Below are 27,500 nucleotides of genomic sequence, written 5' to 3'. Positions count from 1 at the left end.
TTAAATACTCTTTATTTACTCTTTATTCTTGAATTAAAACAACTTGAAATTAGACCACCCTTCCATTGGTGGTCGATTTCAAGTGGGTTCCTGTGTGTCCGTCAAAGAAGTGTGGCCTTCCACGCGTCTTGGTGAGAACAGAATCCCAGGTGGTCAATAGATTGATTCTTGTGTCCTTAAATCAGGGAGACTGACTCGCCATCTGGAGCACGGGGAGGATTCCCAGTAGGCCAGTCGATCTGTGGGCCGCGGGGCCGATGGTAAAGACAGATGAGCCGATTGTAAAGACAGATATGTGTTGATTGTAAAGACAGATATGTGTTGATTGTAAAGACAGATATGGGCCGATTGTAAAGACAGATATGGGCCGATGGTAAAGACAGATATGGGCCGATGGTAAAGACAGATATGGGCCGATGGTAAAGACAGATATGGGCCAACAAATAAAAGAGTAAATGAGCCCACTGCTCCATCTCCCACTTACAGTGTGAGTTGACCACTATGGCCCCTGGGCCCCTCAGTGTGTACCAAGCAAGATAATTCTCTCTGTGTCAGGCAGGGATATAAGACATTTCTTGGTAGGAAAAGCCACAGCCACATAGTTCTGAAATATGGACCACAAATGTTGGAATAGTGGTGCTTCCAAAAAGAAAGCCAAAAAATAAAAAGAGGCAAGTGTTCCACTTCAAAGTGTTCCACTTATTGCCAACTTCTTTCAAAAACCCTCTGACAGTAATAATGATGACAGCAGCACTATTGTCAGCTGTGCGGTAGGAACTAGCACTAGTTCAGTTTCCAGTAATGTTGTCACTCCCCCAGAGCCATCCTTTGAAGGCGAACTCTCAACAGCTAGTATATAAGAACCACCATTTCCACCTCAGAGCAGTTGGGCAGTTCACAAGAATCAAATCAGCAACCAAGCCATTCCTGGTGCTATGAGGTCACTGACCCTGCATTTTGGCAAAGCACTTCCAGTGACATTGTAAGTCAGTGTTTATTGAAAGAGGGGCAGTCCCCTTCCAAAACCTCAGTGAAAAATACCCAGCTTCAGTCCGAGATAGAGCGCTTGGTGGAAAGACTAGAAATTTCACGAAAAGACTGCATAACACAGATCATGCATGCTTGCCTTGCACCAGCGGACAAAGGGCAGTGCTATAGATACAGATCTCATGCAGCAACTTGATGGGGAACGTAAATACTGGAGGGACATTTTGAAAAGAGTTGTAGCAGTGATAAGTTCTTGGGTGAAAGAGGACTTGCATTTAGGGATGATGATGAACGGTTTGGTTCAACCCATAACGGTAATTTCCTTGACATCCTAGAATTGCTATCACAATTTGACCCATCCTTAGCTGAACATATTAAAAAGTTTGGCGGAGAAGGAAGAGGCACAGTGTCCTATTTGTCATCGACAATATGTGAGGAACTCATTGAGCTAATGGGTCAGAAAACTTGCCAAACAATAGCAGATGAGATTCCGGATGCCAAATCAAAATAGAAACATTTTATGTGGTCATTGATAAGCTAGTGGCATGCCTTGAACATCTTGGACGCTTACAAGCGTTTGACCAGTCTCTGGAGTTCTGTTTATGTCAGATCAGGTGTCTAACAGTGATGTCATAGTGGAAAAGGTAAATGCACTCTCTGCTGCATATCCATCAGACCTGGACATAAACTTTGCCAACAAACTCATCCAATTCAAGTCTTTCATGTCAGACTCTGAGGGTGAGAAGTTCCCAACTAAATTGCTTGAGACGTTACAGGCAATAAATCTGCAGTTAGTGTTCTCCAATGTTTCCGTGGCACTTCGGATTTTTCTAACTTTGTGACAAACTGCCAGGGTGAGCGGATATTTTCCCTTTTAGGCAGAATAAAAAATGAGCTGTGGAATAGCATGTGCCAAACACGTCTCAGCTTATTGTCACTTATGTCAAACAGCTAGATTTTATCAATCTAGTGGATGGTTTGGCAAGGAGTAAGGGGGGGGGGGTGCCCACGGGCCTCATGGGACACCCCCCCTTTCTCTGTAGCGTGATGATGTGGAGGGTACTTTCCCGACACTCTTCCACAATGGAGGCCTTGATAGTGTGTGTGTGGGGTGTGTGTGGGATGGGGGAAGAGCTGACCAACAGGCCAATGATAGGAACCATATGTCCTCTACACACCTCTCCTCTAAGTGTGTGTGTGTGTGTGTGTGTGTGTGTGTGTGTGTGTGTGTGTGTGGTGGGCCAGGTGATTGGGGTGCAGAGAGGGTGACAGGTCCAGCCAGTGGAGGAGTGAGTCAGCAGAACAATATGAGGATGATGAAGAGTTTGAAGATGGTGATGATGATGATGACGAAGATGGCAATGATGATGATGACGAAGATGTCGATGATGATGATGGCAGGGATGATGACGGTAGTGATGATGACGGTAGTGATGAAGATGGCGACGATGATGATGATGAGGGTGTTGTAATCCTTTTCCATCCCTTCCTTTTCACTCATTATGTCTTATGAAACCTGCTCAATCTCTCCATCTCTCCCTTTAACTCTAAAGGTGTGTGTGTGTGTGTGTGTGCCTGTGCTTGCGTGTGAGTGTGAGTGTGAAGCTTGCGTGTGAGTGTGTGTGTGTGTGTGTGTGTGCCTGCTTGTGTGTGAGTGAGTGTGTGTGTGTGTGCCTGCTTGCGTGTGAGTGTGTGTGTGTGTGTGTGTGTGCCTGCTTGCGTGTGAGTGTGTGTGTATGTGCCTGCTTGCTTGTGAGAGTGTGTGTGTGTGTTGCCTGCTTGCGTGTGAGTGTGTGTGTGTAAGTTTCACCCCGTCCCTCATCTATGCTTTTGACATCATTACCTACAGCATGTCTCCTCATTTCTCCTTCTTCCCACATTCGCCCCATCTCCAAGTCTCTCTATTATTCATTTCTAACTAATGCCCTTCTTTTTCACTTTGTCATAATCTCCTTCCTTCTCTTTTTCTCTCTATTTACTGCCACTCTCTTATTCCCCTTTTTCACTCTCTCTGTAACTCCATCTTCTCTCTCTCCCTCGTTATAGCTTTGCTAATGAGGCCAGAGCATTATCCCAATTAAGGGTCAGTCTTTAGGAAGCAACACTTTCTCCTTATCTCTCCAAAATTGAACAGCTCCCCCCCCCCATCTCTCTCTCTTCCCTCTTCTCTCTGTCCCTCTTAAACTCTCTTCTTCTATCTTGTTCTCTCTCTTACACACACACATACATACACACACACACACACACACACACACACACACACACACACACACACACACACACTCACACACACACAGACACACAGACACAGTTTCAACACCCCCCCCCCCCCCTTGTTTCCTCACCTTCCCCTGTTGCCTCTTTCAGGAGGTAATTCATTCTGCGACATTAGTGAGAAATAATGGATACTCACGCTTGAGTGCCTCTCTCTGCATTACAGCTGTTCTCTTTCGCTGTTCCTCTATTCTGTCTGTGTGTGTGTGTGTGTGTGTGTGTGTGTGTGTGTGTGTGTGTGTGTGTGTGTGTGTGTGTGTGTGTGTGTGTGTGTGTGTCCCTGTTGATACGGTGCCAAGGGACAGGAAAGGCAGACGGTGCCAATAAGAAAACAATCAACATCACCAATAAACAATATTGTATTATGGTTTATTCCATTTTCATTATGGTTTGTAATGTCACAGCAAAATAAATCTGATGGCGCACAAAATAAACTCACAGTCAGTCAACTATCAGTGAGTGCTGACCTTGAGAGATGTCTAGCCGGTGCTGTACATCCAAAATGGAGTCTGGCTGGCTCGATGACTACAGTCATAGTATCATAGCATTGTCTTAGTATTGTCATTATCTAATCACGACCTGTTTAATAGCAACTGATGCTACACCTGGAAAACTGGCCTGTCCATGTCCCTGCCATAAGTCTGAGGATACACACACACACACACACACACACACAAACAAATAAAACAAACACACACACACACACACAAACACATTGTGGACATTTACAATCTGTCCACAGACACTATTTGATGGATCCCTCCGACTCCAGCCATTGTTAGTGGTGTTATAATATGTCCCGTCCTGGCTCTATAATAACCACAACTCACTGATCCTATTGATCTGAGGGCTACATACACACATTCTGTGACCTGGCAGCATGGTGGCAGCATGGTGGCAGCGTAGTGGCCAGTGAGAGTGTAATGAGAGTGGTGGTGAGGCCAGGGGGGGAGAGGGGGGGAGAGGGGGCTGGACATCACACCCTGTGAAGCAGGCCACAGAAGCTGACATTACCACATCACCACTGGTTCATTATGTCTCCACACACCACCACCTGCTGCTAATGCCCCTGGACAGAGAGATGGAGGAGGGAGGGAGAAAGAGACGTATAGATGGATAGAGAGAGAGGGTGGGTGGAGGGATGGAGGGAGAGAGAGAGGGAGGGAGAGAGGGATGGAGGGGGGTCTGTTTAGTACTTTTTCCTGGCCCGCCAATTTTAGTTGAAGTTAATGCCTAATACTGCCACCCAAAACACAAGTCGTAATTCCAAACGCAAGTCGTAATTCACATAACTCTTATGCAACATATCTTAAGTTCATCATTCAGAAATTACAGCACTTTGTATACATAGTCCCCTTATTGCAGGGCAAGAAAAGTAATGGGAGAAATTCCTATTATGTCCAAATTAAGCACTAATGTTTAGTATTCGGTCAATAATCCTTTTTTGGCTGTTTCCCTTGACTTTCATTGACACCTCTTTGGTCCTCATGTTGACAGACATCAATACTAGAATCAATACTAGACATTGACAGCTCTCTTATGCCTGCACAAATAATGTGATGGAATACACCTGTCAAGCCAATTGACCCATTACTTTCGGTGCCCTGAAATAGGGAGACTATGTATAAAAACTGTTGTCATTTCTAAATGGTGAAACTAATATGTACACAAAACCACATGACCAACCTTGACCCTGACATCATACTAACACCTGACACCATGCTGACACCCAGTAGTATTGATGAATTGATTGATGATTGGGCATGTGGTGCACCTTGACACATGAAATGGTGTCAAGATGGACTCGCAGGCAATTCACTGTATGTCATTCTGTGTAATTGTGCATTCCTTACACCGGTCCATTTCTTTTAAGTCTATCCATTCATCGTCCGAGGGGAAGAGAATTGTGAGAGGTCGCCATCTTGTGGTAAAGCTGTGAAGTACATCACTGACCAAGCGGTGCACTTTCTATCAAATGTGTCTACATTTAAATTATTTCTATTAATAATAATTAAGATAATTAATGTAAAACGAGAGCAAGTGGTGTGCAGTATATCATTTGAGGCTACAGAACATTTGTTTCAGCATTTTAATATAAAACTCATTAAAACAGTTCAGGAAAGCAAAATGCTTGAAATTTAACTCACGTTTTGTTCCATCGCCCTTGGTGATACAGCGCTAGGCAACCCTTACTCCACTGAGTACAGCACTGTATCATCCTCCTCCTCCTCCTCACAATTCCATATAACTTCTAAATCTCACCTTCTAAATCTCATTGAAACCATTAATCAAATTTAAGTCTGAGATGAGTTTCTGTGCATCAATTCAAGTCTTAGGGCTATATTTTAACAGTGTAAAGCCCAATCCTAGCACAAACACGGTGGTGCTCAGGGGGTGTGTCAGAATTCAGCACACATGACGGCACTTGACCTGCTTGTTGGCGTGAACATGCCTCTATTTACCGCTGCTCCACCCACGTGGAGTGCAGACGAGACAGCGCTACGGCACAGTGGTACTTGAGTCAGTTAAATGGCATGTATTGGTACTTTCACCTGCTACCGCCGACACAAATCCCCAATATGCCTGCATTTGGACTTGCATCCATTTTGCGATGGCTGAAAATAGAGCCCTTAAAGTCGATGAGGACAATTGATGTGTTCTTGAGCTTGAACCAATAGTTGTGACATGTGTCATGACAATCATATAAACTCAATCTCTAAAAGAACTACAATATTGCACTTGTAGAGCAAATTCAATTTTATTTTAATTCATTTATACATTTTTATTTGATTTTTCTTTTCAAATTCATAACAGCGAGGATAAAGTATAGCATTAGAGGCCCGCTGAAAGGATTTGCACAAGTTGCCTTCTTTCTTCTTCTTTTTCAAGTTGGCACAATGCATCTACACAGAATCAATCATGTTGTTGATATTAAACTATACATAGCTTTGTACCAAACTCACAATGGGAGACCAAAACAGTGACAAACCCTGGAAGATGCCTCTCTTTAAACCAGTTCACACTCCATGATGAATAGTCCATGGTTATTTCTTATGATGGAAAATGCAGTACTGAGAAAAAGTATGTGAACCCCTGTACAGTTTTCAAATGTTACGTTGAAGCCCGAAATGTAAATGCATTTAAAAAGGTTTCTACACAATCTACTCCACACGTTCATATTGAAACAAAAATGATAGAAAATGTATAGAAATAGTTTAAAATTGAAAAACCTAAATGTTTTATGTGAAAATGTATGTGAACTCTTGGAAATGGAAAACCAAAATAGGTGCAAAGCACTGATATTACCCTACTAAGTTACACAATAGTTGGAAGGACTCGTAGTGTTTCACATTTTTTAATAATCATGAATATCTCTGAAAGGTTCCTGTCTGTCATTAAAAAGTGGATAGTGTGTACTAGATCGCAGACCAATGGTGACTTTGAAAGAATGACAGACCTCAAATATTAACATGTGAGAAAACTAACTAACCATGGGTCGACAAATCCTAATCACTCCTCAATACTGGCCTGTGAGACAGAGCCCAGATTAAAACCATTACCGAAAAAGAAAGACTTTCCATTCCTGCGTTCCTTGTCACAGCATTTGAGTGATACTGCTTTTCCGTAGACAAAAAAACTAAACTTTTTAGTCTAAATGCAACACTTTAAATCAGAGACAACTCTTACACAGTGCATCACCACTACCATCTTCCACCGTAGATTGAAGACCCATCTCTAGAGGCTACATCTTAACCGTCCCTCCTAAAGACCTCTTCATCCCCACTACCCCCCTGTAGAAGTTTCTCTCCTGTAAACAATTAAAAAACAAATGTATTTGTTGTAAGTCGCCTTGGATAAAGGTGTCTGCTAAATGCCATAAATGTAAAAATGTAAATCATCCAGTTAGCATCATCCCTGGCTTAAAGCATGCCGATGGCAGCATCATGGCATGGTGATACTCGTGATCGGCAGGAACTGAGGAGTTCAGGATCAATAAGAAAATGGATAAAGCAAAGCAGAGATAATGGTCATGTCTAAAAGCTCATACTACCTCCTGTTTACTCAGAGTATCTACTACATACTAACCATACTACATACTATTTAGAGCCTACAGTTTAGTAAAATGCATTAAGCAGTAAGCAACACATTTCAACACACTACACCATGTAGCTCAACCATGTTATTCATGATGTTGTTCGGGGGACTACAATTGATCAAAGAAAAGAGTTCCTGAATAGTGTGCAGTGAATTCATACGACATGGAAAAGCAAATCTAGTATGACATCCTGGCATTTTATATATATTCAATGTCGGTACATTTCGCATACTATTAAACAATATTACAGAACGTTCTAATCTTGCATACTGAAAACGCCTACTAAATAGGTTGCAGCATAAACTTTCTGACAAGGCCAAAGTCTATGGAGTGAACCTGCTAACCACTGAGAGAGAAACCTTAGCATTGGGGTAGAAATGTACCCCTCAGTAGGAAAGGTCCAAAGCTACACTGGAATGGCTTAACACAAAGAGAGTGAATGACCCATTTACAGTTAGAACCAAGTTGAAACTCTGTGGGGAGACTTTAAGATTACTGTCTATCAGCAATCCCCAACCATCTTGATAGAGCTTGGGAAATTCACCAAGAAAAATGCATATTGCCTAGTTTGGTGTGGATTGCTGGGAGAGACTTATCTGAAAAGACTTAAAGCTGTAAATATTCACGAAGGGGCTTTCAACAAGTCCTGACTCAGGGGTTCACATACTTACACACAACGCATGCCTATTTTTGTTTATTTTTTATTGGTTTTCAAACATTTCTAAAAAAAAAAAACACTTTCACTTTGAAAGTGTGGAGAATGTTGTCTGAATTGATTGGGGAAAAAATATATAAATTAAGCGATTTTCAACGTCATGCTCCGATGCGAAAGAAGAGAAAACTGTGCAGAAGATCACATACTTTTTTTCGACACTGCATATTATGGCTTTAGATTGTGGCAATCAGTGCTTATATCAACTGCTTTGCAGTGGACATGGACATCTTGGTAAGATGACACAAATCCCTTCAGAGGGCCCTGAACAATAGAATAAGCATAAACAAATCGCATCAGAAGACAAAGTACATCGTTTAAGCACTACAAGCTGAGAAAGCATACATTTCAGATTACATTATTTCATAAACTCAGGCGTGCGTGCTTGTAGTCGATGAAAGGTGACAATATCATCGTGACGGAAGATCAAGCGAAATATATCCATGTTTTGTCAATTTCATCTACCAGAAGCACAGCTTACAAACAGAAAGAACGTACTTATACAGTAGCTATGGTGTTTGTGTTGTATGTGTGTTATTACTCTTGAGGTGGTAAAACCTCAGCGAGTACCGGTATATATTCGTAGGAATCTTTTTAATAAACCACTGTTGTGTTTTTGTATCTTTTTTTTTGTTTTAGTCCATTACATTGATATTATACTGTATACTTTGTATACTACATGTTTACTTATTCAATATTACTCAGTTGTGAAGTAATTCTAAAGGTATGTTATTTCCTTTAACATGCATTCCTCTCTGACTAAGGTAAAGAAACAGGACTTGTTTTGATTGGTTGGGCCTGGAAGGGCGTGGCCATGACACACACCTGTGTTAAGGCAGGTAAGGGGGCTGGACAAACCCAGCCAGGCCCATTCTCTGGAGGGCAGTGCACACCTCCACCTGAAGGTTACCTGGCAAACTACAAGCTGCTGACAAAAAAGAAGAGCAACACTTTGACTTTTTCCGAAAGAGATAGAGTGAAAACTCTGTGCCCTTCAATGCAAGCAGCTTTGTTCAGCCTGTCGTACATTTTTTTTTTATTATGCTAGCAAAATTCCTTGTAGTTATAGACATTTTTTATTCAAAATAAGATCTCAATATTATACATGATTCTGTCTTTTTTGACTATGTACAGGAGTGCAAAAAAGTCAACCTTCGTCGCCTACAGGTTTCCCCCTCGTTCGTTTGTGGTTGGCTAAGTATGAGATCAGTGTTCATACTTTATACTCGACCCGACATTTTCACCTGATCTCACCAAAACGCCCCAAAGAGTGATCAAATATGCAGCTTGTTTTCCAATATGGCCTGACATCCAGGGAGATTACAAATATTGAAACAATAGTCACTATTTGAAATGGATACAGTAGAAAAGAACGTATTTTCTCTAAACATCTAAGAACTAGATTTTTATGATCACTTTTTTCTTATAAGAGTGACTAGTTACAAACCAGATGATCATTAAAATAGTACTCCATAACTGGCAAGGGTTGCCACATTGGCAACGTAGCCTCTCTCTTCTAGTATTTCCTCATTGTAAGATTCCCATATAAAATATCTTTGTTCAAAGAGCTCAAACAGACAAGAGAAATAATAAAAAAAAAAAAATCTTACAATTCACGAAAAATAAAAAATATTCAGTTTACAACCATAATACTACACACTAAAATCAACATTACATGGAATTTCTAAAAACTGAGCATGGCATGAGGAACACTTACACACACATTACCTTATATTCTGCATTCTACAAAAGTTAAATCTAATAAGACAAGATCCATTAACTTAATATCAAATTAATCAATTAAGCAAAGAGAAAATAAACATTCCTCTTCTTCAATAACTGAACAACAACAAAAAAATAGGGAAGACAAAAAAACATTTCGTGGGTTGCAATAAAATGGTGTGGATTAGCCAATAGGATCTTCAGTTGTGCTGACCCCATGGTGAATTCTAAGGCTTTGGATGAGTTATACAATCAGTAAAATTGTTGCCACTTCTCCCATACCATCCCACAAATCAATATGCTTGAACAACACCCACAATACACAAGGAAGCATGGAGAGTCCTAGAAAACACTCCCCATGCTTCCATAACCATAATCTTCTGTGATTTTGGCCACACTTCAGCGGCCCACACATTCGCTAAACTGAGCTTCACCAGTCCACCCACAATATAATTTCGAAACAACGTCAGGAGTAAAAGGAGAAACACACTTTGGCTGACTCTATCAGAATCCTCTCATAGACATTTAATTCTGCTTCATGAATTTCCACAAGTTATCTTCAATATCTTTCAGACCATATGCACTGCACTTAATCTACAAAAAACACCAAATTAATTATGAATCACAACTATATCAAGAATTAATCCATAAGCCACCCTGTAACTGTTTGAAACCTCACTCCTCTCTACATTTTGGTTCATCATACGTCTCTCAGCAGTGTTTCATTGTTCATACCCATTTTAGAGTCTCCACCCCGTCTCCATCTTAAGAGAGACTTTGGTGTAACATCTGAACTGTGGCATAAGCAAGCCTTTAGAGTCAATAGACTTCATACCCATAGACATAGGGAGATGTGGGTCTGGACAGAACCAAGCCTGGTCAGTTCAAACCCAATCACCTTCCATCTAAATAATGAAACGGCGTCCACATTCAAGGCAAAACCAACACAAATACTCAAACCAGCAGAACACAGAGGCAAAGCAAACAACATAAGGCAGATAACTCTTAACCTGGGTGGGGAAGAGCATGAATGGTTAATCTGTTAATGGCAAAGACAAGAACATTATAAAACATCCCGGGAAAACAACATGACAGACAGAGGGCATCCCTCATGTGGACACCGTAACAGTGCAATAATAACACTCATGGTTTTTGGATGCACATAGAGTATATGGCACTTTACGTGGAGCCTGCAACATATCTATTAAAGCTCATTTGTGCTTTAAAGGTACATAGTTGTGTAAAATACCCCATAAACATTCAGCAGTCATCTTGTCACCAAGCCCATAACCCATTCCTTATAATCGGGTTGCCGGGTGGAACAGAATCATTTACTAACAAAAAAGTGTGCATGCACAAATAATTCAGTCTAATATGGCAATTGGTTTATTTTTGTGTTCTTATTTTTTTGATTTAATACAAGGTGCACCTTTGTGTGTAAACCATGTATGAAATATCAGTTAAACAAAACAAAACAACACAAAGAAAACATACAAGTAGTTCTCGGCCAACTGATGTACCAAACTAGTAGGTGAGACTAAGCCACTCAAGTCTATCTCCTCTTGTTGACATTCAAAGTGTGTCCGGTGTGTAAATATGTCGCCTCCACAAAGCGAAAGGCAAACTGTAATCTAAATGACGTAGTTCTTTTCAGAAGGAGGCCCATATGTGTTGTTGTTGTTGTTGTTGTTGTTGTGGTGTGCATAGAGTACACATCTTCACAACTACAAACAAACTGGGCTTCCTATGTTAGCATGCAGGTTGATGCCATTCCAGTCTACGGGCTCTGGTCTCCTTTTGTTCTTGATGTTACAGGCATGAAGGGTGAACTTTTGTCATGGACGGAAGGAACACCAGCACACTCCAGTTTGATCTGAGGGAGAAAGTTATCAAAACTAAAGAAAAAACCCTCCTTGAGCATCTGTAAAGTTGTATGTATAGTGATCTTTAAAGTTATCAGTATATTGACCACATGGATCAACCTGAGATAGGTAATGTGCAGTTTATTAATTAACTTAAAACGGATCCATTATACAAATAACACATCCATTATACAAATAATTTGGAAACTGAACAAGCACAGCCATTAACTTAGAAAACCAAAATAGAGAGAGAGAGTCAGAATGCATCAATGAAATAGAAAAGTGAACTGGAACATACTGTACTGTTATGGTTGAAACTTCTACATCTGGGTCACATACTTGTGACTAGTCAGATGGTCTGCAGATATGATTGGAATCTGTGGAGATAGAGAGATAGATAGAGAGAGAGAGAGAGAGAGAGTTACATTTTTTGGGAGGGTTTCAAAAATGCCACCCACTTCCCCAGCCTCAGCAGCCCACATAGATACAGTAGTTTTCTGTTATCTATGATGTCCAATACATAATTGATAACCTTTGATAGTTAATTAATCCCCATACAACCATGCTCTTATCCTGCAGGTTTAAAGGCCTTTAACACAGAATAGGGGCAACTTGCAAATGCACAGTTAGATCTAACATATGGAGATCTTAGACATGAAGGGAAAACAGAGAGAAAGCAGAAGAAGAGCAAACCTGATTGGCGGTTGCAGTTGCAAAGGGATTATTTGTTGCAGATGTGGCGGCTGCGGACACAGTGGCTGGCGAAGCACCGTGCATCATGGGTACTTCAGGGAGGGAAAAATCACACAGGCAATTTAACTAGGGCAGGCAGATGTGTGTATTTGTATTATTAAGGTTATAGGGTAACACTTTATTTGAAGGCCTGCTTATGAATAATGCGGTCACATCACAAAATACATGTAGGTCTACAAACCATTTTTCATGATAAACTGTAATCACAACTACATTTAGGTCCTGTACATGTCTACACTGATAATAATCATAAGCAGAACCTCCAATGAAGTGTTACACATAAAGGTCACTGGGGTTTGAGACGAGGGTTAGGGTGTTGAGCAGGTTAGAGTGGTTGCCACGGCAACAGGCCATATGGGCACATATGAGGGATGGACATTAGCAACATGACATGCAGTCGTATTGCATAGCGAGAGGGGCAACGTTCCATATACTAGGGGTACTATGTCATAGGGGTAATATGTCATAGGGTTACTATGTCATAGGGGTACTACATCATAGGAGTATTATGTCATAGGGGTACAATGTCATAGGGGTATTACGTCATAGGGGTTTGTGTGCAATGTGTTGACCCTCCTCTTTTGTCACTGAAGTTGTGTGTGAGAAAGCATAGACTCATAGTTGATTGGCTAATTGCCTAATAGTATGCAACGGTGTGCTAGAACTGTAGAAGAAGAACAGGCCTTCTCTTGTGGAACGCTATTGAGGCTTCACGCAGCAGAGTTTGTTATGCTTTCAATTGATATGATAGGCTTACTCTTTGTCAGCTGTCGGCGAAGAGAGCATGACAGAGCAGAGGCACTTTAGCGGATTGGGAATGTTTATGTGTTTCTCTTAGATATACACTCACCCAACACTTTATTAGGAACACTATACTAATACTGGGTAAGGCCTCCCTTTGCTTTCAAAACAGCCTCAATTCTTCATGGCATTGATTTCACAAGATGTTGGAAACATTCCTTTGAGATTCTGGTCCATGATGACATGATTGCATCATGCAATTCCTGCACTTTCGATCTGTGAATCTCCCATTCTACCACATCCCAAAGGTGTTCTATTGGATTCAGAACTGGTGACTGGGAAGGCCACTGAAGAACACTGAACTCATTGTCATGTTTATGAAACCAGTTTGAGACGACTTTTGCTTTGCGACATGGTGCATTATCATGCTGGAAGTAGCCATGAGAAGATGGGTAAATTGTGGCCATGAAGGGATGCACATGGTCAGCAACAATACTCAAATAGGCTGTGGCATTCAAGCGATGATTGATTGGTATTAACAGGCCTAAAGTGTGCCAAAAAAACATTCCCCACACCATTACACCACCTCTACCGTGAGAAGGTGTACAGGTGTTCATAATAAAGTGCGCGGTGAGTGTATATATATGCAAATGCAAATAATATATGCAAATGCTAAATGCAAATAAGAACAACGAAAACATTTAATTGAACAGGTGCTGCTGCTCATTTATCATTGACTATAGCAAAGGGAGAGCGAGAGAGAGAGCTGTTGCGAGTTATCACACACAGCCATGGAAGATTCTCTAAAAAAACGGCAAACCAGAGCCCGGCCCAAATCAATTGTCCAAAAATCAGGCCTGGCCCGGCCCGAGCCCATCGGGTCCCATTGGGTCCCAATCGGGTTCGGCTGAAATTTAAATCTCTACTTAGTAGGGCTACACTTTGCCTTTGGCCAGCTGACAAATACACAAGGGAACGTGTGACAGTACAGTAGAAGGCTACATGAAACAATATTACAAATCTAAAAGTGTGCTTCAAAATACATTTCAGATACATAACTGACTATACACTGGTAAAGTGATCGCATCACAATCGAATAATACCGTGACGACAGAAATATCTGGAGACATGTGCTAGTACAAGTAATGTGGCTAACGTGACCAGTTGCTAATCATGATGGGGAACACGAAATATGAAGAATATTCAATTATATTACAGTGGGAGCGCATTAGCAGACAAATATGACCATTTTGATGTCATTTTTGCTGCTCTGAAAGTTTGTTTGGGTGTCTCCAGTGATGTTCCACTTTACCAGCATATTGGCAAACACACACAATCATGAAAAAATCATCACAGTAGTGCTTTAGAATATTGTTCAGTAATAAAGCTGTGCAAACTTTATTAATTGTTTAACGGATGCCTCAGTCAAAAAAGAAGATGATGAGACATTGTTATTAATATATTAATGCATTGTAAAATGATGAGTAAATTGTTTACAGTTTACAAATGAGTTGTTACTGAACATTGTTCTAAAGTGTTACCATACTCACATTAACAATACTATAAACTAACCCTATCTGCAACTCACAGTCCATCCTAATCCACACTCACTCTCAGGGCAAAAACGAGAGAGGATGGATTGCATTTATTTAAAAAATGGCAATCATCAAAATTGTAAAAGATCTGTTGTAATTGACATTCTTTAGCAGTGTGCTACAACACTTGTGCTACATATCAATAGTCTAAAGTGGCTTCCTTCTCCAATCTCCCTTCCTTCAAACACAACTGGCCAATGCACAGCAAAATCCCTGGTAGTTTCCTGCCATGTTGCTTCCATCTCTTGTACTAGGCCATGTCTTTCCTTGCATCCTCTTATCGTCACGTCCTTCTCAAAACTCATTGGAGGAGAAGGTCTGAAGTTCCTCCCCTCAGACCTTCTCCTCCAATGGGTTTCGACAAGAGGACATAAGCAATCAAGGAAAGACTGTTGAAGACACGGAGAGTAAGCCATACGTGATGAAGCCCCCTGCCTCTCTCTGACTCTAGGACTTCCACTCCCACCCCCCACCCCACCCTGTCTCTCACACACACACACACACACACACACACACACACACACACACACAGACACAGACACAGACACAGACACACACACACACACACACACACACACACACACACACACACACACACACACACACACACAAAGCTCCTACAGTGTAATTTATATTTATTTACATTTATTCTAATTTATAGTGTACATGCCCTATATTTTGCTTATATATTGTTGTTTTTTATGTCCTATGCACCAACCTCACCAAGTCAATTATCTGTATGTGCAAATATACTTGGCCAAATAAAACAATTCTGATTCTGATGAATTGAGATGGAGTGCGAGTGACCGAAAAGGATCAAAGATAATCAGGAAAGAGAGTTGGCACCTACCAACACTTGTTGCAGGTGTCATGCAAAATATTGAGCCTGCCCATCATGCATTGCCACAGGAAGTGGATCGGAAAGGGAGATGGGGAGAAGAAATCAACCCAACCCAACACAAGTGTCATTAGAGGTCAAACCACAGAGGGAGAGAGTGTTGTTATGAGCACACAGAGGATACAGTACATTTAAAAAACAACTACAACAAATACATCACCAAAGTACTGTGTGTGTAAACAACTAATTGTAACATTTAATCAACATCAATTATTGTGTAACTGCTTAAAATCATCATCTGTTGAACAAATAATGTATTGCATATAAAGTGATGTGAACAAAAACACATACTGTACACAAAGACATTAGATGTGAGGCGTATGGATGGTGTGTTTGTGTTGGTGTCTTTCTAACACTGGGTACAGCACAACCTTCTTGGTCCCAGATGATACCTTTCACTGATCTAGAATGCTGCAGAGCAAATGGTCTAATTCTCCTTCTGGTAATGTAACAGTTTTTGCCACATGGTCTCTATTGGTGACAATTTCGTCAGTGTAAATGACTGTGACTTAACAGTCCAATACGGTGAGGTGTGCAGAAGTATCAGTATCACCGGGCAGAATCAATGTCAGGCTAATTTTAGGTTGTCAAGATGCCTGTGTGTGTGTGTGTGTGTGTGTGTGTGTGTGTGTGTGTGTGTGTGTGTGTGTGTGTGTGTGAGAGTGTGTGTGTATTCCTTTGTGTTTCACCGTTAGACCTACTTTAAAATAACAACCAAAATCAGAATCAAGTTCATTTAACGTACATGTCTGACTGTCAGTGGAGGTCAGATGACATCGGAGTCCATCCCCAGGTCCCAGTGAGGTGAGGGGTCAAAGGTGAGAGGTCAAACCTTACCTGACGGTATGAAGGCAGCCTGCTGCTGGAACTGCATGTTGGCCAGGGCCTGTTGGTACTGGAACATGCCAGCGTTGAACATGTGTGTGGCACCATTGGCTTTTTCAAGTGCGGGTCTCTTTGGTAACGGAGGCAAAATGGGGGGGAGTCCCTGAAGGAGGGACCAGACGGTGGGGGAAAACACAAAAACAAAGGGATGGGAGTGAGGAAAATAAAGGAATGGTGGTGGTAAAATAAAGGACAGGGAGAGAAGAGAATGTCATTAGAGGACATAGGTGTCACCTTCTAAAAAAAAAAAAAACATTAGCAGGCAAGCAGTGGTCTATGCTACTCCTTCTGAAGCAAGCTAGTGGTGTTCGCCTAGCTGTCATCAACACACAGACAATATCAACAGAAATAATATGACTAGCTCTGTAAATTATATATGAATAATTATATGAAATATTATGAATAATGCAAAACAAGCAAACACTATTATCACACGAAATGTGCGATCTTGGGAGCTCTTTTGATAATAAAATAGAGCCGTCAACAGAAATGATGCACTGCTAGCTCCATGACAGACAGTACAGGCCACGTTAATTCTGTCATTACAAACAGAAGTACCTCTCCCAGAATCAGACATGCAGAACTGGAAGTCATAAATTCATGCAATACAACCTACACTGGAACATTTCTATGTAGACACTACTCATGCTACCAAATTGTTACGTTGTAAAGTTGTAACAATTTAAAGCACAACAAAAGTTGTTACTTGATTAAATACATGAACAAGTCAAAACCTTCTGTAGTGAAGTTAGAGTAGGCCAGAGGTGACACACTGACAGTGGAAGGATATAGTTAGCTTAGCTTTTAGCCAATCACATTTAATTTCAACACGCGAAAAATAGATTCAAACGGATATGTCAGGTTAATTTTTTATAGTAGGTACCGTATGCCACAATCAATGTATCACCCCATCAGTAAGATCTTAGTAAACATTAAATAACTAAGAAGTATTTACAAGGTTTTTAGTTGAACGACTACAGTATCTAGAATAACAGAGCTACATGCCAAGCTTAAAGGTGAAAGTTCATAGTACCAGGTCAAAGGTTGCGTCGAGGGGTCGCTTCAGTGATTTGACAGCCGACTGAGTCTTAATTAGCAGGCAGCGAGCACATGATGGCAATGGGCCAATGGGGGTTCAAGCGCATTAACATAAACCAGCAAGCAGAGGTGCATCATGGGAGCAGCAGTGCAGTTTGGGTTGGTGAGAAAAAAAGAACAAAACAAGGAACAAAACAAAACAAAAAACAAATAAAAAACAAATCATCGGAATGCAATATACAACAAATAACAAGGCTAGGGCGTGCACATTAATGACTGAAGGGTTGTTACTGACAGGAAAATGGGCATTTACATCGTTTACTGTACTGAGACAAAGAGAATTTGATTACACTTTAAACAAATTACAGCTTTAAGGCCTTCATAAAGCGTGTATAAGGCCTACATACAGTCAATGCTACATAGGCCTGCTTTGACAACCTATTTTTAGTATGTGTGTGCTTATGAAGGCCTTATACACGCTTTACGAATGCTTCATTGAACCAGTAAGTTGTAATTAGTCTAAAGTGAGAGAGAGGCGTTCCTGTGTAAATACTGCTTTGTCATTAGAAACAACTCTCCCAGTATCAAGAGTCTACATACTGTAACCTCTGGGACTGTTTTCTGTTAAGCATTAGAAGGCATACAGTTATAACATAGGTTATAACACATGTTATACAGCATAGTAACAGTATAAACAAGTAAAAGGGAAGGGGAGCTGTATCACACCGCTAGCATGTACAGTGGTGCCTACAGCAGGAGTTTGCTAATAAAATCACACATTACCTTTAACATCAGTTCTCAGCTTGGCTTGTGGTCAGGGTTTCTAAGGAGGGACGAGGGGGCGGGGGGGTTGACAGGAGAGGGGGTGGGGTGGGGGGGTGGGGGTGGGGGGGGGGTTGACAGGAGCAGCAGAGCTTGGGATGTGTGCTGCAAGGTTGAGGGGAGACTTGAGGTAGAAGTTGCCCCTAACCACAGATTTAAGATCAGATTCCCTTGAAGAGATTGTTTACTCAAAATGCTAATTAGCATGATTTCCCATGTGCTTTGGCTTTGGTCCATTCAATATGGATATTTAGTTCTCTTACTTTATATATGTTGTTTTGATAGCATCACTACGGGAGAACAACTCATCTAGAAGTGGCAATTTGAAGGCTATGAATGGAAGCATTCTATACCTCCGGTTTCCAGATCAATATTTTTGAAATTCCACAGTGAATATGTGTCATAGTGATGTTGACAAAGGTGAGGGTGGGTGTATATGTCGATGTTATGTTAATGTACTGGCGGTTTGATGAGGGTATATGTCATAATTATATAATTTGTAGCCATCATCATAGGGTTCACTTCAAAACATGGCCGCCAAGTATCTCAGTAAGGGATACACAAATTAAATCAAATCAACTATGCCAAAACTGGAATCGACTAGATCTAAGGTACAAAGAAAATCATGTTACATTGTATATATCGAGCAAACGACATGTTTAACTCAAATCCTAATCTCAACCATTAGGGGTGGATATGAACATATCTGACCTCACATCCCTGGTCAGAGGCAAAGACGACCTAGTCCTGAGGATGGGGCCTGCGGCCATGACGGGGCAGGGGAGGGGCTGAGGGGTTAGGGTTGTCCTGGTTGAGTACGGGGCCGTATTTACGGAGGTACACCTACCATCGCTGCGGCGGCGGCGGCCTGGTTGGCTTGGTGCTGGGCAGCCTTGATCTTGGCCTGCAGATGGGCCGGAGGGTGGAAGTATTTACACTTCTCCCTGGAGCAGCGGCCCTTGATGTAGTCCATGCACACGGTGACGGTGTTGTCGTTGGTGTCGATCATGGTGCTGTCGGACGGGTGGGCAAAGCGGCAGTCGTTCTCCCCTCGCGTGCAGTTGCCCCTCTGGTACTCCCGACACACCTGGGGGATGGGCGCATAGACACACATGCACACACACACAGACACACACACACAGACACACACACACACACACACACACATAAATACATACACACACATACACACCCAGAGACAGACACACACACACACACATAAATACATACACACACATACACACACAGAGACAGACACACACAGACACACAGACACACACACACCACAGACACACAGACAGACAGACAGACAGACAGACACACACACACACACACACACAGACAGACAGACAGACAGACAGACAGACAGACAGACAGACAGACACACACACACATAAATACACACACACACACACACACACACACACACACACGAGAGGTGCAAAAAGAAAAGCATAAAATCAATATTTCTATTCAGCTGAGCGCCCGATGTTTATGTTGTTGCATATATTAAAGGAGCAGGGCGTAAGTTTGTTGGAAATCTGCCACCTCTGGCCACCACAGGGAAATTCAGTTTGAGTTTCCAAGAACAACATCCTCCCTAATGATACTATTATAACCCCCCGAAATGGACTTGCAGTGTTTGACATGCGCACACGTTTAAAAGAGGCAGCCACCAGAGACTCCTCCCCTAGAACACCCCTGGCAGTAACAACATATTTTTATGCAAAATGAGTTTTCAGGTTTTCCGGACCAAAACATCATTCGTAAATGAAACATTTCTTTCAAGGGATCTCATTCCCTGATCGCTGCCGATGGAACATAGGCATTACAACCAGTAGGAAGCTTTTAGAAAGCTTGAACTTCACATACTGGACCTGTAAAAAGTTGTTACCTATCAGATCTCGTGTTAATGGTAGCCTAGCAACCCTACATGAGTATCTTGCTGCTATCAAATGTGGGATGGGGTAACAGTTTGTTCCAGAGCAATGATGATGAACCAGTTGTCTCTCATTTTATGTAAAGTGCTTTGTAACTTGTGCCAAATAAAAACAGTTATTAAATACAGTTATTATTATTTGTATTATATCTTACAGTATATCAATAATTGAGTAATATGTGTAACATCTGTTGTTACCACTCCCACAGGCACAGAGCTTTCTATACCTCAGGCTACCATTAACGACAGAGAAAATACAGCCGTGACTGTTAATTAGTGGTCAGGTGAATAATCGGGAGCATAAACACAGTCATCAATCACATAACGTTCACCTTCCCTCACTTCATCAATCAAGCTTAAATATTTACGTCAATTTTCATATGGATGGCCTTGGGAGAGTACAACGGTAGTGTATGTTCCTTAGTGATCCAGCAGGGGGCAGTATCTGCACAGGCAGGTGGTTAGTGTGTGTGTGTCGAGGTGAAAAAGTGAGGTGCATCCCAGTAGTCTACAACAGCTTCCTCTACTGAATTATGTGTGTGTGTTTGTGTGTGTGTGTGTGTGTGTGTGTGTGTGTGTGTGTGTGTGTGTGTGTGTGTGTGTGTGTGTGTGTGTGTGTGTGTGTGTGTGTGTGTGTGGGAGGGGGGGGTCGGGGAATGGTGGGAGGTGGGGACTGGGATTCACAGCAGATGCTGGAGATGACGCATCCAACAGACAGAGACAGAGATGATGTCTAACACTGCGTGTCCTGATTGATGTGAACTGCTTCAATGGGACTTAGACGACAGTCTGACTTAATATCTGACTGACTGACTTCAAATTGAACACAGTGACATGTGTTTGTGCCAGCCTCTGTGGACTGATATTGATATTGAATTGTGGACTGGCCTATAGGGAGAAGAAACATAACTTGATGTCTGAGTTCATGGGAACAGTTTCAGCTGTTAATCATATTTAGCCTTGACCAATGTATCTAAATTGTCTTGTTTGTGTTCTTCAATGTGTTCTGTGTTGTCCTCTGGGGTCTGTACTTTTAAACTGTAAAAATAAGAATAAAAAAATAAAAATGTATATCTGTCTGTCTGTCTGTCTGTCTCTATATATCTATCTATCTCTATTCAACCAATAGATGACAAATATCCAACATGTTAACAGACTGTTAAATATTGTTAATATCTTAATTTTCCTATAGTTGATGTCACTCCCCAATCCCTCCAAACGGCGTATTACCCTGCTGTATGTTCTCTGGTAGCTGCCTGCCTGTTTACCTGCCTACCTGGCTGTGTGCTTCTTTGCCTTTGTTTGAAGGCAACAGACATTTGACTCCCAGACACACGACCAGACACAAGGCCAATGGTATAAAGATCTAAGCCGCCTCCGCCTCCTGTCTACACTGGCGATGTCATCTTGTCATCCGCATCACTGATCTGTGTGAGTGAAGGGGCTAGGCTAGATTGTCAGTAGTGTGCAGCCAGACAGACAGACAGACAGACAGACAGACAGACAGACAGACAGACACACAAATACAGACAGACACACAGACACACACATACTTACACACAGACACACACACACACACACACACACACACACACACACACACACACACACACACACACACAATACAGACAGACAGACAGACAGACAGACAGACAGACAGACACACACACACACACACACACACACACACACACACACACACACACACACACACACACACACACACACACACACACACACACACACACACACACACACAAACACAGACAGACAGACAGACAGACAGACAGACAGACAGACAGACAGACAGACAGACAGACAGACAGACAGACATAACATACATGCAAACACACATACACACACACACACCACACACACACACACACACAAACACAGACAGACAGACAGACAGACAGACAGACAGACAGACATAACATACATGCAAACACACATACACACACACACAGCACACACACACACACACACACACACACACACACACACACACACACACACACACACACACACACACACTTACAAACACAGACAGACAGGCAGACACACATGCACACACGCAATCCACACCAGACTGCTGTTCTTATTTATTTTTTTAAAAAGAGTCTGCCTTGTTGTCAGGCAGACGTTAGGAGAGAGGGAGAGGGAGGGAGGAAGCAAGAGAAAGAAAGAACATGAGAACGGTAGATGAATAAAGAGGGATGGCAGAGAAGGGGATGAAGGGGAGGAGAAAGAGGAGAAAGAACCTCTGGAGAGACAGGGAGGAGTGAGTGATGAGGTAAAAATAAGACACTGATGCAGGGGAAAAAGACAACGATGGAAAGAGATAGAGGAGGAGAGGAGGAGAGGAAGAAAAGGGTAAAAGGCAGACAGAGCTATCTTTCTCTTTGTCTGCCCTCTTTGCCCAAAGTGCGCAGGTGGGCCTGTTGTGATGGCTCGTCTCTGAGAGAAATCTATTCCAGGTAAATTGCTTGGTTGGCCAAACAAAAGAAAAGAAGCTGGTAGTCATATTTCTATCCTCATGGTTACTGTCCCCGCAGCTCAGCAAGAGATGACTTCATGTGGCTGCATTGCTTAAGTCCCAAGAGAGAGAAAAAAAGATGGAGGAGGAGGAGGGATAGAGAAGGGATGGAGAGAGAGAGAGAGAGAGAGAAAACAAAACTTCATGTGCCCTCAAATGCTGCATCACCTCCTACAGCCCCCCGGCGTGACACTTTGCTGCAGGGTATTTTATTAGCAAACCAGGTTCTTCACACGCTGGGTGAGACTGAGATCCGACACAAACCCAGAACGACAGAAACAAACCACAAAGAACCGCCAGAAGAGTGCTTTTTTTTTTTTTTTTAGATATGTTTTTAGGACATTTCTGCTTTATTGGGATAGAAACAGTAGAGATTGACAGGAAGGATGGGAGAGAGAGGAGGGATGGCAAGATATGTCGAGGGTCGGAACCGAACCAGCAACCTTGCGATTATGTGGTGTGCTACGCCACTAAGCAGAATAGTGCTTTTAACCCCTTTAGTGCTGCCTAAAGGAGTTATATGCGCCCGAATTGTCAACATTCTAGAGTGCCAAGGGTGACTTTATTCACCAAAAATGCATGAATTATGATGCTTCATTTTGTAGCCAATCAAAATGTTGTTGCTAGGTAAACGCCACATAGAACACTTGGCACTCTAGGTGGTGAGTGTTCTGGAATTCTTTGGCAGTTAAGGAACAGAGGAAGACTGTAGAAGGGTAATGTTCTGGTTCAGTTAAAGGTCCTGTATGTAGATTTGAGCTTTCAAAACAGCGCTAAATGTCCACAACGGATCGGTAGGGATGAAAGAACGAGGTAATGCGTGATGAGGAACGTTCAGTGGAGAGCGCTGTTCTTGGTCTAGACGAAGCACTTTCCAAAATCTGGTGTCGGTGTCGAGCTCTGGCTGCACACACATTTTCCTACATTAGAAAATAACATAATAGATATGCCATTTAGCTGACGCTTTTATCCAAAGCAACTTACATTGCAGTGAGTGCATACATTTTTCAGTATATATGGTCCCAGCAGGAATCAAACCCAGAACCTTAGCGTTGTTAACGCCATGCTCTACCAACTGAGCCACAGAGGACCACAAAATGCAGCGTGTTGTATGTTTTCAAGGACAGGCACCAATGCGCGAAAACGACACGCTACACCTTTAAAGAACAGGTGCGAAACGACACGCTACACCTTTAAAGAACAGGCGCAAAAACGACACGCTACACCTTTAAAAAACAGGCACAAAAACGACACGCTACACCTTTAAAAAACAGGCGCGAAAAACGACACACTACACCTTTAAAGAACAGGCGCGAAAAACGACACGCTACACCTTTAAAGAACAGGTTGGCTTTTCAGCTGAGAGCACAGGTCATAAAGTAATAGGGGTGTAAAGAGTCACATGTTGTAATGTAATAGGCAATTTAGGACAGGCCAGACAGCACTTCTCTGCCCTCCTAAATGTCCCCAACCTGCCTCCCTAACCCGCAGCATTTCCAGCAAGTCACAGCTGGTCAGTGAAATCCAATCACCTCCCTCCCTCCCTCCCCCCCTCCCTCCCTCCCCCCCCCTCCCCCTGATGACCATAACGGGATTTCTCCTCATCGATTTCCTGTCCTCTCCTCCAGCCTTCATTGACCCGCCACTCCCTCGTCCAGGATGGTGTCCGCCGTCCACTCGTCAACAGAGCTTCTTCCAGAAACTTCTTCCCTCCCATGTCCTCTGTTCTAGTACATTCATCAAAGACCCCGTTCCAAATGACACATTACCAACGCCCAACCCCCCGCCCCCTCCCCCCACCCCCCCACTCGCTAATAGTGTCTCCCAAGCGTGTCTGCATTATACATGAGATCGACTTACTGTTCAATGAATGATTATGAGCATGCAGTTCTGAGTACTGAGGAATCAGCAGTGTGCATCCGGTTTCAAATGAGTGATTACTTTGATTGGGGAATTATAGATTTTTGGAAATGATACACTGTGATAATAACTTTAAACGCTGTCAACTAGAACAGCTTTCAGACAATTAATGTTGACACTGACACAGGTCTTGGGTGTGTGTGTGTGTGTGTGTGTGTGTGTGTGTGTGTGTGTGTGTGTGTGTGTGTGTGCATGATACAAATTGTGATAGACACCGTATGGATGCCAGTAACAAGTGTATTATGGTAATGGTGTGTAGTTACTGTAACTGAAGCTGTGTGTTAGATACATAATTAAACTCTACAAACAGCAACTGGATCAGCAACAGTTTCCAACACAGGCCTTTAATATTGAAGCAGGCACAGCCTGGGAAGGAAACTCCATTTTAGTTTGTGTGTGTGTGTGTGTGTGTGTGTGTGTGTGTGTGTGTGTGTGCGTCCACTGCAGCATATGTGTGTGTGTGTGTGTGTGTGTGTGTAAGTGTGCGCACATGTGTGTGTGTGTGTGTGTGTGTGTGTGTGTGTGTGTGTGTGTGTGTGTGTGTGTGTGTGTGTGTGTGTGGGTCTGTCCTCACCTCCAGTCTGTCTGTCCTCATGAGTTTCTGAGCGGCGGCGGCGGGCACCGGGATGTTGGGGTTGCTGGTGACCAGCACCGGAGCGCTGGGCATGATCTCAGCAGACATCAGGCCCGGCGACACGGGGCCCAGGTAGGGGTTGAACGCAGCATTGGCATTGGTGAGGCTGGGAGCGATGGAGAACATGGGCTGTTGGGGAGACGGGGGGGGGGACGGGGGACGGGGGGGGGGGGGCAGTGGAGGATGCAAGTTAGGCTAAGAGTCAAACATGAAAACCACACCAGCCGCCAATGTGAAAAACGTGTGCGAATGCCGAACGTTTAGGTGCCCACACACACACGCACACGCACACGCACACGCACACGCACGCACACACACACTCACACACACACACACCAGACGCAGGAGAGAAGTAGCCTATGGATGCACAACTGGAGGATTCTAACAGAGTTTCTCCCCAAACCAATGAACAGATGAGAGAGGCGGGACTTATCACGTAGCATCTGAAATAGGGTTAGGGTTAGGGTGAGGGTTAGGGTTATTTAGGGTTAGGGTTAGGGATTTATTTGAGACGCAGGGAGGAACATGCGCTCGTGGACGCTCACAGACGCATGCATGCGGTGTGGCTGAAATGACTGAATGGAAGAATTTTGCAGCGCTCGTATGGCGCTGGCACACGCACGCGTCATCTGTGGTTTTCGTTGTAACTAAAGCTCACAAATGAGTGTGGGAGAGAAAAGAAAGAGGGTTCGTATGTCTTTTGATTCTTGATCCTGTTTGCCATGAGACACACATTGAGATAGGGAGAGAAAGAGAGAGAGAGAGAGAGAGAGAGAGACATTGAGATAGAGGCAGAAAGACAGATAGAGAGAGAGAGAGAGAGAGAGAGAGACATTGAGATAGAGGGAGAAAGAGAGAGAGAGAGAGACATTGAGACAGGGTTAGAAAGAGAGAGAGAGAGAGAGAGAGAGAGAGAGAGACATTGAGATAGAGGGAGAAAGAGCGAAAGAGAGTCTGCGAGTCTTTTGATGCATGATCGTGTTCCATACGCCTTCACACACAGTGGGAGTCTCATCTCCATGTGTGAGGTCTCACACATTCCTACCCCCAGGGCTGAGATGTGATCATAGGGTATGCCCCCATAGATCAAAGGGAGAGGGAGAGTAATGATGATGGAGTATGAACGTGTGTGTGTGTGTGTGTGTGTGTGTGTGTGTGTGTGTGTGTGTGTGTGTGTGTGTGTGTGTGTGTGTGCGTGCGTACACGTGTGTGTGTGTGTGTGTGTGTGTGTGTGTGTGTGTGTGTGTGTGTGTGTGTGTGTGTGTGGAGAGAGAGAGAGAGAGGGGGGGGGCAGGCTGGTACAGTATTAGAGTTACAGGCTACAGTTCATCCAGAAAGCTGTGTTTCCTGAGTGTGAGGCTGTGTAGCCAGTGAGCTGACATGGAGACTCGTAACTTCTCCCTGTGTGCTCCTGACCTCAGCCAGATAAGCCTCTCTGAGTCTCAAGCCGGGTACAGACACAACAGTTGAAAAGCAATGTTTTTTTTTTCTTAAATGTTTTTAAAATGCAGTTTTGTTGATCGGAACTACTAAGTTTGTTGGTAGTTGGCATCACCAAGATTCAATGACTCAGGTCAAATCTTAGCTTAGCAAATCTAGTCTTAAGTTGTCATAACAATTTTGTCAACAGTTTAGGGAGTTGGATCACTTACTGTGGCTAACTCCTACCACTCATCTCCTCTTGGCTGTATCTCTCTCTCTCTTCACACACACACACACACACACACACACACACACACACACACACACACACACACACACACACACACACACACAATCATCATTACTCTCCCTCTCCCTTTGATCTGCGGGGGCATACCCTATACCCTACTCAGCCCTGGGGGGAGTAATGTCTCTCTGAACATCACATTCATCTCTATTATTTTATTTTTTACTATGACATCATCACTATGCTTCAATTGTTACTATGGCTAACACCCGTCATTTCCTCTTGGCCGTATCTGTAGCCAACAGAGAGGACATGAACCAAAACCACCCATAGGATCACTTTTTTTCACTTTAGTATTACCATATTATATTGTAGCGTTGATTTGTTGGTTGTTGCCAACAGTTAGGGTCGAGGAGC

At 42.8% G+C, this 27,500-nt stretch overlaps 1 protein-coding gene across 2 annotated transcripts in view; it reads right to left on the bottom strand.

Annotated features, from left to right (window-relative positions):
- Nucleotides 1–6,013: 6,013 nt before the first annotated feature.
- Nucleotides 6,014–27,500, bottom strand: part of LOC310812435 (muscleblind-like protein 1) — a 46,178-nt gene continuing 24,691 nt past the window's right edge. Inside the window, exons 3-10 of one of the 2 annotated variants that reach the window (XM_083680989.1) lie at nucleotides 25,355–25,543; nucleotides 19,233–19,472; nucleotides 17,559–17,612; nucleotides 16,478–16,628; nucleotides 15,593–15,628; nucleotides 12,347–12,438; nucleotides 11,952–12,030; nucleotides 6,014–11,664 (exon numbers count right to left, since the gene is read on the bottom strand). In XM_083680989.1, the coding sequence (XP_083537115.1) occupies nucleotides 11,974–12,030; nucleotides 12,347–12,438; nucleotides 15,593–15,628; nucleotides 16,478–16,628; nucleotides 17,559–17,612; nucleotides 19,233–19,472; nucleotides 25,355–25,543 (819 nt within the window). In that variant the 3' untranslated portion in view covers nucleotides 6,014–11,664; nucleotides 11,952–11,973. The remainder of the gene's footprint in view (nucleotides 11,665–11,951; nucleotides 12,031–12,346; nucleotides 12,439–15,592; nucleotides 15,629–16,477; nucleotides 16,629–17,558; nucleotides 17,613–19,232; nucleotides 19,473–25,354; nucleotides 25,544–27,500) is intronic. The other variant, XM_083680988.1, reaches the window with a different exon arrangement.

The sequence above is a fragment of the Argentina silus genome (genome assembly GCF_951799395.1).
Source record: "Argentina silus genome assembly, chromosome: 11".
Lineage (NCBI taxonomy): Eukaryota > Metazoa > Chordata > Actinopteri > Argentiniformes > Argentinidae > Argentina > Argentina silus.
This window is presented reverse-complemented; position numbering and strand designations above follow the sequence as displayed.